The sequence below is a fragment of the Polistes dominula genome, unplaced genomic scaffold, assembly GCF_049000335.1.
Source record: "Polistes dominula isolate Pdom_NZ unplaced genomic scaffold, Pdom_raw_medaka contig_11, whole genome shotgun sequence".
NCBI lineage: Eukaryota > Metazoa > Arthropoda > Insecta > Hymenoptera > Vespidae > Polistes > Polistes dominula.
The window spans coordinates 2701580-2715777 of NW_028301154.1; the positions used below are offsets into that span (position 1 = coordinate 2701580).

A 14198-nucleotide genomic window follows, 5' to 3' on the forward strand; every position below is an offset into this window, starting at 1 on the left:
AGTATTAAATTAATCATTGATTCATATAAGCCAAGGATTTTATTTTTTAATAATATAGTATTAATTGATTTTACTTTAATTTATATATATATATATCAATCATCAAAATAAAACTAGCAGTAAGTAATTTATTATTTTAAAAGAATACATTTTATTTATTATCACAGAAGATAATGTTTCGTTATAAGGGGTTAAAAATAAATTTAATTAGAAAAGAATTTTATTATAGAGGTGATTTTTTTTTTTATAAAAAAAAAAAAAAGAAAAAACCTCACGTTTCTGTCAAAGCTAAATATTGGGCATCGATGGCAAGAACTAGAAATTTTCTGATAGGAATTTATAGCAATTTTCTACTTTAGCGCAATAAATAAAAGAAAATAAAGAAAAATAGGACAAACGATTGGAAAAAAAGGTGGGGTTTGGAAAAAACTAAGGAAATAACGAAAGAGATAGAGAGAGAGAGAGATAAAGTTCAATCAACGTTGGCGGGAAATTTAAACGACGATCGATTAATATTTACGACACACGATATTTATTTGTTTTATTTTCATTTATTTGTTTATTAATTAATATACTCTTTCTCTCTCGGGAAAAGGAAGATGAGAGTGCTGTGCAGACACCAAAGTTCGACGATGCGGCGGTGATTATAGAGTGCTGTGTGTGCACTTGCATTTTAAATACAAAATTAACAAAAAAAAAAAAAAAAAACATAAAAAAAAAATTAAGATAATAGATGCGTCGTCGATCCATAGACACACACATACACCCGTGTTCTTGTAGAATAAATTCATCTCAGAGACTGAATAACCAAACAAAAGAAAATTTGTGGAAAAGAAAAATCAAATCAGCAAAGGTGGGGGTGCAAAATATGTGCGTGTGTGCGTTCGTGACCGGAATCAAAAATTACGTTATTACAAAATCTTGCCAGATTTATCATTTGCTTTAAAAAAAAAAAAAAAAAAAAAAAAAAAAACATCGATGAAGAGAGAGATCATTTTATTATTTTATATAAACAAATATTTATAATATAAAATTTGTTAAATATCAAATTTTATATTAAATTATTATTTTTTTTTTATATAAAATCGTATCTACGATGCGAAGCCTAACTTTGCATTTAAATAATAGGAATTATACAAATAGGAAATACAAAAGGTAGAAAAGGAAAGGAAAGGGAAAAAGTGGAAGAGTTTTGGATGAAAAAAGGTTGCTTTCAGATGATTTTGATTATTCATGCAATTATCATCCATCTCTCGGATGTTTTTTATAAGGACACCGCGATCTTTCAAAAGATTTTCATCCTAGGTACCAATCTTGAATAGGAGAATCGCGGTGGCCTTGAGGATAAGGACGAAGGTTCATAAAAAAAGGTAATGTGCGATTTCAGGAAGTGCGAGAGATTAGTGTGCGTGAGTATTGTTCTGTGTGTGCGAAATACACAAGGTGATTGAAATACACTGGGGTGATCACCGACAATTTAAAAGATTTTTCTTTTTTTTTTTTTTCATCACTATATATACGTATACGTATATGTATTATAAACATATATTTATGCTGTGCTTTTAAGTGCTTTTGGTGCTTTTTGGCTGGTGGTGCGTGGCAAATTGCTTGTTGCTGTTACTGGCTGCGGCTTTTTTTTTATGTATCAATCCATACTTTCCTTCAAACCACCCACCCAACGCAACCCATAACCCCATATCCTATGTTTCCTCAAAAAAAAAAAAAAAAAAAAAAAAAAATAAAATACAGGAAAATCGTAAAAGTCACATGGATTAGAATTTGTATTTATCATCCGATTAATTTGATTTATTTTCAATTTTATTGATCGGGATTGTATCATTTAGTTTCTACGATGTTAAATCTTTTATCTTTTATCTTTGTTTTTTTTTTTATTGGATATTTCAAATCCTTGGACGATGCAAAAGCGAAGGAAATTTATCCATTAAGATGATATCTCGGTTTGATTGATAAATAATATTTTTCTTATTTATTTATTTATTAATCAAGCCAATATATATATATAATAAGGATCGATATTTTTGTCGCAGCCCTAATTAGCGTGAACAATAATAATAATAAAAACAATAATAAAAGTCATGCTATCAATATGATATTGCGACTAGTTGCTGCTGCTGTTACTGCTGCTGCGGCTGTTGCTGCTGCTGCTGCTGCTGCTGCTGCTGCTGTTACTGTTGCTGATTGGCTAAGGCTGCAAAAAGTGGGTGAAATCTATCGACTAATAAAATACGAAGTGAGATATACACGAAGACAGGTAGAAGTGCATTTTTGCTGCTCTCTGTTGCAAGTGAGATGTGCAAAGAATTAATCTAACGATCAAAAGAAATAAGTAAGAAGTGCCAATTGGTGAATATTAATGAACGAACGAATCAGTCAATCAATCAAGAAAAAGTAGTTGAAGTTGAAGTAGAAATAGAAGTAGTAGAAGAAGATAGCCTAGTGCGAAATGTGCGTAGAATAATATTTATGTTGATGCATACCAACCATTTGTAATTAATCTAAAATTGCAGTACACACACTACAGATACGAGATATCTCGTATCTATGATGTACAAATAGATTTTTATTTTGTACAAATATACGAGGATTTTGAAAATATAGTTTTACATGTAATATATGCTTGAAAAAATCCGAGACATTTGATATAAATAATGCATCAACCTAAATATAATCAATCCAAAAGTGCTAATATATAAATCCAAAAACATCGTGACGAAGAATCAAAAAAAAAAAAACAACAAAAAAAAATTAAATAAACATTGCTGCCTAATAATTATTATTTCTTTCATTCTTTTTTTATTTGCTTGAATTTTGTTGCTGGCGAAGGGCGAGAGAGGGGGGGGGGAAAGGGTTCTGATCTATACGCGTCAATCTTTCGCATATTTGTTTTGTTTTTTTTTTTTTCGATAAAAATTTGCACGTTCTTTCGTATCGTGGGTGTACTACTACTTTACCACGAACGACCAATTCGGCCGTCCAGACGACCTCGGCGACCGAATTTCGTGCCAGGCAAGTATAGTTTCCTGTGTGTTCTGCGGTGACGCGGTCGATAACTATGGAACTGGAATGGACGTCAATGCTGGTTACACGCAGCCCCGCGGGTATCTGTGAGTGTCTGCTGCTGCTACTGCTGCTAGCCGTTATCCCGGTATTCCCGAAAGCAGCTGTACCTGAACTGCCAATCGGTTCTCCGTCCTTCGACCAGATGATCGTGAACGGCGGATCGCCCTTCTCGATCATGCAGGTCACCTGTGCTCGAACACCCTCCGAGAGATCCTTGTTAAAGCTAAATGGGGCTATCGTGGGTGGAACTGTACAGACAAAAGAAAAAAAAAAGAGACAGCCTAATGATAGTCTCCCTTTTTGGTTTTGTAATTGTTGTTGTTGTTGTTGTTGTTTTTATTTTTTTCATTTAAATTCTTCAATCCCATTCGTCATCGTCGTCGTCGTCGTCGTCGTCGTTGTTGTTGTTGGCACCAAATTTCTTCTGTATGATGGATTCCTGATTATAATATGCACTTTTTATCGTTGATCCTTTCAATGCTGATCGATAGATACCTAGGTTATATTTGAGTATGTGTATTTTTGTGTAAATGTATGTGTATTGGTTGTATGGTATAATGATTATTCTTTCCAATAGTAGAATAAGAATAACATTAATTAGATTAGTTTTTAGCTTTTTCATCAATTAATGTTTGTTATACTTTAGTCAAATTGATATTTGAATTTGATATTTATTGGAAATAAAATCATGGAAATGGAAAAGTGGCCAGTGTCATAAGTCCTTCCGTTCGTGAACATTGTGTTCTAGTGAATGTATTTGATTCTAACTTCCTTTCTATTATTTATTTCTTTTTCTTTCACAGTTCTGTTCTGTGTTTTGTTCTGTTCTGTTCTGTTCTGTTCTGTTCTGAAGTTACAGTAAAAGAATGAGTGAGATAGATAGATAGATAGATAGATAGATAGATAGAGTAGAATCCGTTTCGTGTTTCCGCTCGTCTACCTCAGTTATACTCTCGTTGCAACAACTTTCGCCAAGGAAAAGTTTATTTCACCTATGATATTCGTAGACGCCGCCAGCCAAATTTGTCGTCGGTGACACGTGTAGGATGTGTTGGACGTGTAAAGGGGGATCATGAAGTAGAGAGAATTTAGGAAATGGATTGTCAAATATACTTTCTTTTCCTATTTTGTAGAAACTCTCTTACTCGACGTGTTCTGTTTTTTATTATGTTTTTTTCTTTCTTGTAATATTAAAATATATTCAATGTATTTATAATCGTCAGTGTTTATATTAGACGAATTTATCAATGTTTTATCAGATGAAATCCTCTTCTTTAACGAGATCAATTATTAATGAAAAATAATCATTTTTATATAAATATATAATTATTTTGTATATTAAATGATTTAAGTACAGTATTGGGAAAAATTTTAAATATCAAGTTAATTGGTTTTTAATTGAAATGTAATATTACTTTAATCAAAAAATAATAATAAAAATAATACATGTGATTGTTAGATTATGGAATGTGATTTTAAAAGATATTTTTGTATAAGAGTCAACCAACGTTAATAGTTGAAACAAATTTATTGTTTGGGGTTAGTCACGCGACTGACTGTTAGGATTTTTGTTGTTGAATAAAGACAAGTTAACCGGAGGGCAGGAAGGAAGGAAGGATGGAAGGAAGGATGGAAATAAGGATGGAAGGAAGGAAGGAAGGGAGGGAGGAAGCCCAAATGTAACCATCGTCGCAGATGGACGATAATAACTTGCCTTCGTTGAATCACACGAGGTATATAATACTAAAGCTCGAGATGACTCTTACCCGCGGGGGTATTAGAACAGAACATGCTGCTTGTTTGAGAATAATTGAGAAACCATGGGAGAGGGAAAGTAAATGGGGGTTCAACGTTACGTGAGTAATACCCTAAGAAGAAGAGGTTCATAGTTGTCTACCTGTATGTCAACAACACAAGATAAGACACGACGAGGAGTAACATGGAACATCTATTCCTTTAATTTAGAATTTAATTAATCCTTATTGGTCGTCATATTTTTATTTTTTCATCAGTTTATTTATATAGTAGTAATAGTAATATATCTGGCGTATAATATACGCTATGCAATGCGATGCAACGCGATTAGAATGTTCAAAACAAAACGATTAACGAGAAATGCTTGTGCAGCAAGCATCTTAATCGTCGTAGACTACGTCATCATGTCAGAGTTAAGGAAGACGTTTGTCTACTACTCAAGTATACAAGTGTATATATATATATATATATATATATATATATATATATAGGTATATATTACACATAGTTGTACTATTGTCTATTTGCAGTCAACTTCCGAGCAACGTTTTACGTCCTTTCATTGAAATACGTTGACGTTTTCTCAATCTTGTAATTAGAGAACCATTTCATTGCTTATTTAAATTAAATAATATATAAATATATATATAAATAAATATATAAAAAATACAGATGTATAATCTTGGAATAGAAAAAAATAACACAGAAGGGTTGGTGGGTTTCTGTTTTGGCTCCCTTGTCGGCACAACACGGTGACGTTGAAATCACCCTTAAGCTATTCGTACTTTTTCATATTACATATATACATACACATTCACGTACATAAGGGTACGTGTATATATTTATGTATGTAAGTATGTAAATATGTGTCTGTTTGTCTGTCTACTATCTGTCTCTCTGTGTCTATGTGTGTATGTGTGTTTGCTCATCGGACAAAGTTTTGTTCGTTCAGTTTCACACTGATTTGTTCTCGTCTGCTAAGAGAGGATTTTAATGCTTGCGAGAGAGGGTTGCAAACACGTGGAGAAAAGGAAGAGATTACGCTTACGTATGTACGTACCTACGTACGTACGAAGGGTTGACGAAAGGGGTTGAATGGGGATGGGGGCTTTCTAAAAGAAGAACAATTTCCTACGCCTCGGGACAAATTGTGTCAACGATTGATCTTCTCGAGAAGGGTTGAGAGGAAAAGAAAAATAAAAAAAAGAAAAGAAATGGAAAATTAATAACAATAGCGAATATGTCTTCATAGATTTTTTCTTTCTTTCTTTCTTTCTTCTTTTTTTCTCTCTTATTTTTAATAATAAAAATAAATCGTGTAAAAAAGAAAACAAAAATGTTGGTAGTTGTTTTTAAAAAGAAATTGTCGTGTGTTTAATGTGAATAAATAAAAAAAAAAAAAAAAAAAAGCTATGATAGAATTTTCGGGGCTAGTTTCTTTTTTTTTCCTTTCGTAGGATGAGGAATTGTTGGTTGTAAAAAAAATATATAGGGGCATGGGGGTGATCGGCGACGTCACTGCGTACCATGGACCTTAAGGGATGCTGTGCGTGAGGTTTTAGCAGCCTCGTTGCTAGCCACACACGTATAGTTGCCATTATGAGCAGTTGATGCTCTTTGTATCCTCAATGCTAGATCGAAGTCTCCAAATTGGTGGGTGGTAGCTTCCTTCGATTCGAGTGGTTTTCCATCCTTCAGCCAAGTAATCTTCAAAGGTGAATCTCCTTCGCTGACCACACAGGTCACATGTACTCGTGAACCTTCTTGGGGATTGGTGGGAAAGCTAAACGGATCGATTTTAGGTGGTACTGCAAATTACACCAATCCAACGATATCCTTTTTTTAAAAATCTATGGTTTGTCAAGCCACGAGGCGAGTTTGTTTGGTTTTTTTTTTCTTTTTCTTTTTCTTTTTCTTTTTCTTTTTCTTCAAATCCTGAATCATCAAATCTCATTTATCACAAATTTAAATACACATTTCTGATGAAACCATGAATATCTGTCTGAGTGTGTGTGTGTGTGTTTCTCTGTGTTTAATTGATTAGTCGAGTAGAAATAAATGAAATTGTAAACAAACAAACAAACAAACAAACAAATAAAAAAATCATCCTGTAAAAAGGATTTGTTTTATTTGTTATAATATTATTGTGTTGGACGATGCTGTTTCGTTGTTTTAAATAATTATTACTTTTTTTTTCTTTTTTTCTATTAAGGTATATGACAATTTTTGTTATGATGAAACTCGAGTTTTTTTTTTTTTGTATTATTTTAAACGTTAACTTTGATGATTCGATGTTACATCAAAGTTGGGATTTATCACGTTTGTTCAGTAAGATCATTTAACTTACATCTATTCACATGTAATTATTTGATCTAATTCGGATCTTTTTCGAGTGAACTTAAAGTCGTTGAAATAACACACGGATCTGCTTGAGAAAACATTGGATAATTTAGAACGAATTTTTACATTGAAATCTGAAGAAAATGATTTAAAAAAAGACGAAGAATTTGCTTTAAATGAAAGTATGTATGATCGTTTTAATTAATTGTTATTATTATTATAACGAGACAGCATTGTTTGTTTGATTTTTTTCTCAATACAATTGTCAACATTGTGTAAGTTTATAATGTTTGCTGTGAAAGATTGAGAAAAGAAGAAAACACACAAAAAAAAAGAAAAAAAAAGAAAAGAAATTAAAGGAAATGGTAAAAGAATTGTTTACCTTTAACTTCGATGTGAACTGTTTGCGAATCAGATCGACCTTGTTTGTTCTTAGCCGTACAGGTGTATGCACCACGATCTATTGCACTGTCTACCTTAAGAAGAACCAATGTCCCATTCGGTGATACTTCTTGTCTTCTACTTGTTGGTAAAATTTGTCCATCTTTTAAACAAAAAAACAAATTTATTCATGTAGAATAATTTACAGTGGGAAAACCATTGCTAGGATTATTTGTATTAATTTAAATACAATCAAATGTAATTTAATTTAAAAACAATTAATATATATATCCATTTTTTTTAATGTAAATTAATATATCAATTATTTCCAATTTATAACACGATATAATTATAATAATATAATATATTTATATATAATTTAATATATTTGAATAATTTTAATAATTTGGGGATCACATTTTTTTTTACAAACGATAAATAAATTTGTTTACTTTGGTCGTATAATATTTTGTAAAGAAACATTTATTTTTCTTACGTGATATTTCATTTAACGAAAGTTTTTACCCACGAGAAATAATTTGATTATTTATTGCTATATATATATATATTTTTTTTTTTAATCATTTATTCGAGAATAACGAATCTCGGAAGAGATTAACTTTTATTCACTTTTACTCGACGCCTCGTAAAGAGACGTGAACTTATTACAACTTCAGAGTTGATCGTTACGAAAAAGAAATGGTTAAAGTTCGGTGCTTTAAAGAAAAAAAAAAAAAAAAAAAGAAAAAGAGAAAGTTTGTTTTAAAAGATACCGAGATTGAAAATGATGCCAACAAGTTTCTATTCTCTCATTCATACACACACACACACACACACACACATACTCTTCCCACTCCTCCCTTTTTCATATTCTTGATCTTTTGGGAAAAATTATATTAATCTTTTAAACCACCTGTCTTAAATTTATAACCGAACTCCCCCTCAGTTTTGGTCTCATACTGCGAATGAGATTTATTCACCCCTAAGAAGAAAAAAAAAAAAGAACATCTCGCGCATCCTAAAACGCGAACGTTCAGAATCTTTCATTTATTCGGTGGCTCGTTTAATTAACTCCCGTAATTAATTAATGCGATGCATTTTCATTTATGCAGTTATCATTAAGGTAATTTAATTAAAGAAAATATTCGAAATGGAAGGTACAATTTTTCTACGTGAAATTATACAAATTTTACATTAACGTTTGATTTTTTATTTTTACTTAATCGAAAATAAACTTTTTATTTGTGTACTACTTTACGTATACGCCTGTATGATGTATTTTTACTATTGAAATCGAATAAAGGGTTGCATACTTTTAGGCGCTCCAAAAAATGGACATTGTACAAAACATTGCATACTTTTAGGCGTTCAAAAAGTGGACGTTGTACAAAACATTGCATACTTTTAGGCGTTCAAAAAGTGAACGTTGTACAAAACATTGCATACTTTTAGGGGCGGACATTTTGTCGTTGCAATGCGTTAAAATAGAAAATCATTGAACATACAAACGTACCTTTTTCCCACGTAATACTGGCAATCGGGAAACCAGCAACTGGACATTTGATGATCGTGGTCTCACCAGCTACGGCTGCGTAGTTTCCCATTGGACGTACGTGCGGCAAACCGTAAATGTTGAGACGAGCAGAATGATGAGCCTTAGCCACTCGATTTACAGCGGAACACCTATATTGACCACCATCTTCAACATGTACAGCGCTTATGTTAACGTGCGATATCACATCACCGTGTACTGTCACGTATTGTCCTATCATGAACCTGAAATTAAAAAAAAAAATTAAAACAATAAAACACGATAGAATTTTTCAACGAACTTTGAATAAAAAAAAAACAATTTGATTTTGCATCATTCATACGAAATAAATTCAATTAGATATTCAATTGCAATTAAGAAATTCTAATTTCTTAAAAAGATTTGATTTCATCTTTGACGTGTGAGTGATTATTTTTTTTTTTTTTTAATTTTTCAAGATAGACACATAAAGCGTATTATTTAATTAATAAAAGAGAATGGAATGTTAGCGTGAAATTATAACAATAATGTCGATCAAAGAGAGACCATTCCACTGGCAAATAACGGGACAGGTTTAAAAAAGTTTCGTCGATAGCGGTCGATTGGTAATTTTCCTCTCAATTGGTTCAGAGAATCGAAGCCCGCAGGGCCGTATCCGTTTCCACGGAATCTGCATCCTGAAGGGAAGGAAGCATGGCAGCGGGTTCTGATTTTACGCTGATCGTAATACCCCGGGGCGTTTAATGACCGCGAATAATTGTGTGTATATAACGCGCTTTCGCATCGATAGAATTTTACTTTCGTTTTTTTTTCTATTCTCCTTTTTTCACTTTTTTTAATTTTTTTTATCGAGCATATTTTTAAAACCTTGCTTCTTTTTTCTTCTTATTCGTTGATACTGAAGAAATCATTTATATTCTCTCTTTTTTTTTCTTTTTAAATTTTTGTTGAAAAAAGAAAAAGAAGAAGAAGAAGTGTCATACCTGTCGTTTTGAGGTAAAGGAAAACCATCCAAAGTCCAAGAAAAGTGCGGCGTCGGATTTCCCGTGGCTATGCATTTCAAGGAAACAGAGGGACCCGGTTGTATGGTTTGTTCAATGAATTTATAGAGAAGTTGTGGTGCCGCATCTGAAAAGAAGAAGTCAAATAGTTCTATATTAATCTCTTTGACAGGACGCGCCACTATAATGGCTACTCTATTAATTATTCAAGTAAATTGTCAAAGTTTAATTATGTGTATATCATGTCTTTAAGAAAAATTAGAATTTAATTATCAAAATGCTCAATTCCAATGAACAGCATTGTTCATCCATCACACATTGTAGTTGTACACATGTTGTCACACATGTAGCAATTCTCGTTGAAACCGGCACCTTGCAAAATTCAGCCATGCCTAAGAAGTTAAAATGAAAAAAAAAAAAATTGAAATTGAAATTAAAGTAGATGCCAGTGATGGTGTATTAACGTTCGATTATAGTTAACGTTTAATAGGTAACGTAAATGCAAAGAGAACGGTTAGAAGGTGGGCCCAGGTGAGTTAAAAGTAGGAGTATGGTGATAGGGTATGGAAATGGGTTCTGGATTGCCGCAAGGCGGAGTATTATGCACGCAACATTTACATGACAAGCCCCTGTACGCGGCCAGAACTATCGATCTGCGGTTTGACGCCTGAACCAGAGTGCCGCCTAGTGAATTAACCCCAAATTATAGAGCCGACAATAACCCAAGAGCAAGAGAGAGAGAGAGAGAGAGAGATAGAAATAGAAGGGTCCCTGTTTGCTTAGGGCGTAAATCAAAATGTCCTATTGCTAGTCATGCCACACCCCTATGGACCAACAACACCCTGTCGCTATAATAAACCACGTTTATTGATTGTATTTATCGATCAAGTCAACTTTTTGTTATTTTTTTTTTTCTTCTTTTTTTTTTATCTCAAAATTGTACGATCTTTTACTCGTAAGTTTATTTTTCAAAATATAATACAATTAATTTGGTTTAGGGACCGATTTACATGTCACAAAGAGTTAAACAACAAAGTTTTGTACTATATATATCGTACAAGAGTTAACTCAAAACTCTACTACGAGTCAATTTAAAGATCCCAATCCTGATACAATCCTAACGTATATATTTTCACATCAGAACTAAATGTTTTCGAGTAACTTTATATACGAGAGTCCTTGGATAAAGGATTTGTAGATATTTCCTTTTTACCGTAACAAGAGAAACCATGATAGCCAAGTATTTTGGTGTTGCGATCTGCTCGACGAGTGGCATGATTTATGCGATTGGCTTTGTAGTTAGCAGTAGTAGTAGTAGTAGTAATAGTAGTAGTAGGTTGAGAGAAGGAGGATCGTTTTACCCGATATCAGTGATTTCTCTTCAGCTTTATATATGTATGTGTAGAAATATAAATGTATATACGTGTAGGAACATATACTATGGGATGGATAACAAGGTCGATGCACCGTCCGTTCAGCTTGGGTATTTCGATTTACGATTCGATGATTTTCGCGGGCTTCGCGAAGCGTTATTTACCGTGCGATTCGATGCACCCATTCCAGCATGGAGGGAGGATGGGGTGGAAAAAGGGCGTAACACGTGATGTAAATAAAATGGGAAGCGTGCCAGAAGCCAAAAGCATGCTTCGCAGCTACTTACGCGCCGTTTGATTTATTTAACGTTTAATGAAAAGAGAGAACGACATTAAAAAATGAACAGAGAACAGGAAAAGGAAAAATTTGTTGGTAGAATGAATAAGAGAGAAAAGGTGGTAAAGGAGGCTGCAGGGGGAGGAGGAGGGACATTAAAAGAGAACTAGGTAGGATTTTGCGTTTGAATTATTAAATACCAAATTGTTGGAGTTTAATATTGAAAAATATTGGTATATATATATAGATTATATATGCAAAGTAATATAAACGATGGAAATATGGACGTGATACGGAAGTACGATTAAATAATAATAATAATTATTATTATTATTATTACGTATATTTGCGTGACTAAATTTCGTAATACTTTGGTATTTGATTTTATTCGAAATAAAATGTTCCATATAATATTTAGCTTTTTTATATATTTCTCATGCCCCTGTGCATATGCAATATTTTTTGTAATACATTGCTGATGAACGAATTGCATACTGTTAGGAGTTGCGAAAAAACTGTTCACGATACGTATAGTGGTATTTTGAAATATCTGATATTTAATATTCAAACGTTTTATTTGAACACCGTGTAGAAATTTGTTTTTGTCCAAATTAACATTAAATTAATTAAAAAAATAAGTTAAAATTTTTTTAAAAAAGGCAATACGCAATGAACTTCTATAGTTGAACAAGTCAAATTGATGAAATCGAACGAAATTTTGTTTGATTTTATTTTTTTTGTGTGTGTGCAAGGATTCACAATAGTGATAGATCTTTCTTTTGACTTATATCTTTCGTTTCGTTTCGTTTCGTTTCTTTCTAATATTTTTCTTGTCCAAGAGCTAAGAGGATTACTTACTATCGAGTCAATTATTCCAACTCTTACAAAGCAAAAGTGTTCTTTAAAAATAGGATGAGAGAGAACAACACAACGCCTTTGGGAGAAGGGTGTACGGGGGACACTTTCGAAAGTTAAAAGGATAAAAATTTCTTTTTACGAAATAAAGCTGCTTGAAAGATACTTGTTTGGTGTTTGTTCGATAAGAATTGTCAATGAACGAGAATGAAATAAAAAAAAAAAGAAATAAAAAACAGAAGTAGAAGTAAGGAAAACGATATGAAAATAAACTAATATCGAGAAAGTATAATAAGAATAGTAAATGAAAAAATAAAATAGAACAAATTTAGTCAAGATGAGTGAGTGAGTGAGTGATCGATAGAAAAGTATCAAAACGTTTTTCCATCGTACAGAACGAACGCATCCCTTTAACCTAAAGTAGAAGAAGAAGAAGAAGAAGAAGAAAAAAAAAAAAAGAAAAGGATGAAAGTTTTCTCAAAAGCATTCGAGTAACCGGTCCACGTGAAAAGCAAGAAAATGAAAGAAAGAAATAAAGAAAAAAAAAAAAAAAGGAAGGAAAGAAAGAAAGAAAGAAGATAGAAAAGTGTGAACGTCGTAAGAAATGTGGCTCGATATCTCAAGCATTTTCACTCGTTCTCATTCCACCCATACCCAACCCACTCCCAACCCCACTTCCGTACACATACACACGCACACACACACAGACTTATACATAAAATATATAGCTAGGTGAAAAACCATCTTGAACACAAGGAAGACAATTGTCCGTGTTCCGTAAAGTTTTTTACTTTTCAAATGGTCGAGCTAGAGAAGTCAGCCAGCTAACCACCCACCCAGTCAACCAACCAACCAACCAACCAACCAACCAACCTACCAACCAACCAGACGACGACAACGACGACGACTACGTTTAAGATAATGGATTACATCACGTTAAGAGTAGTGACTACTGCTATAAAGGAATATTTCCTTTCCCTTCCCTTCCCTTTCCTTTCCTTCCCTTCCCTTTACTTCCCTTTTTCTTCTTTCTTGAATTTTCGCGCCAACTCTCTTTTTTACAATCACTTTCTATATTGTTGCTTCACTTTTATTATTATTATTATTATTATTATTATTATTATTATTATGAATCTTCGTACAATATGTTTATCCTCGAATCATTCATTTTATCAAAACTTTTTTATTATTTTTATTACACATATGCACAATATACATTCCTTCTTACACACATTTGTACAAACAAAACAAATATTATACACAAAAGTACACTCACACATATCAATGTACATGTAAATACATTGATTTTATGAAAACTTCTGTCTTATTCCAATACACGCCAACAAAAATACGAATATATGTATACGTGTATTCTATCTCTCTCTCTCTCTCTCTCTCTCTCTCTTTCTCATTTTATTTTGTTTATTTTTCAGCGTCTTTCTTTCTATCTATCCTTTCTATCTGTTTTCTTCCAGGATGACTAAGACAAATGGAATGTATTTATTTAACAGCATACGCAGCACTGACAGAGAAACCCAGTGGATTCCTCGTTTCTCCATTATGCATCACCCTCGTTAACCATCCCTTTTTTTTTAATTTTATTT

At 32.6% G+C, this 14198-nt stretch overlaps 1 protein-coding gene across 11 annotated transcripts in view; it reads right to left on the reverse strand.

Moving 5' to 3' along the window:
* LOC107071973 (cell adhesion molecule Dscam2) overlaps window positions 1-14198 on the reverse strand; it is a 191048-nt gene that overhangs the window by 12853 nt on the left and 163997 nt on the right. For 10 of the 11 annotated variants that reach the window (XM_015331475.2, XM_089178702.1, XM_089178701.1 and 7 more), the window contains 4 exons: window positions 10072-10216; window positions 9071-9333; window positions 7559-7720; window positions 2973-3329 (listed from right to left, as the gene is read on the reverse strand). In XM_015331475.2, coding sequence (XP_015186961.1) covers window positions 2973-3329; window positions 7559-7720; window positions 9071-9333; window positions 10072-10216 — 927 coding nt within the window. Of the gene's footprint in view, window positions 1-2972; window positions 3330-6362; window positions 6645-7558; window positions 7721-9070; window positions 9334-10071; window positions 10217-14198 lie in introns of all 11 variants that reach the window. The other variant, XM_089178704.1, reaches the window with a different exon arrangement.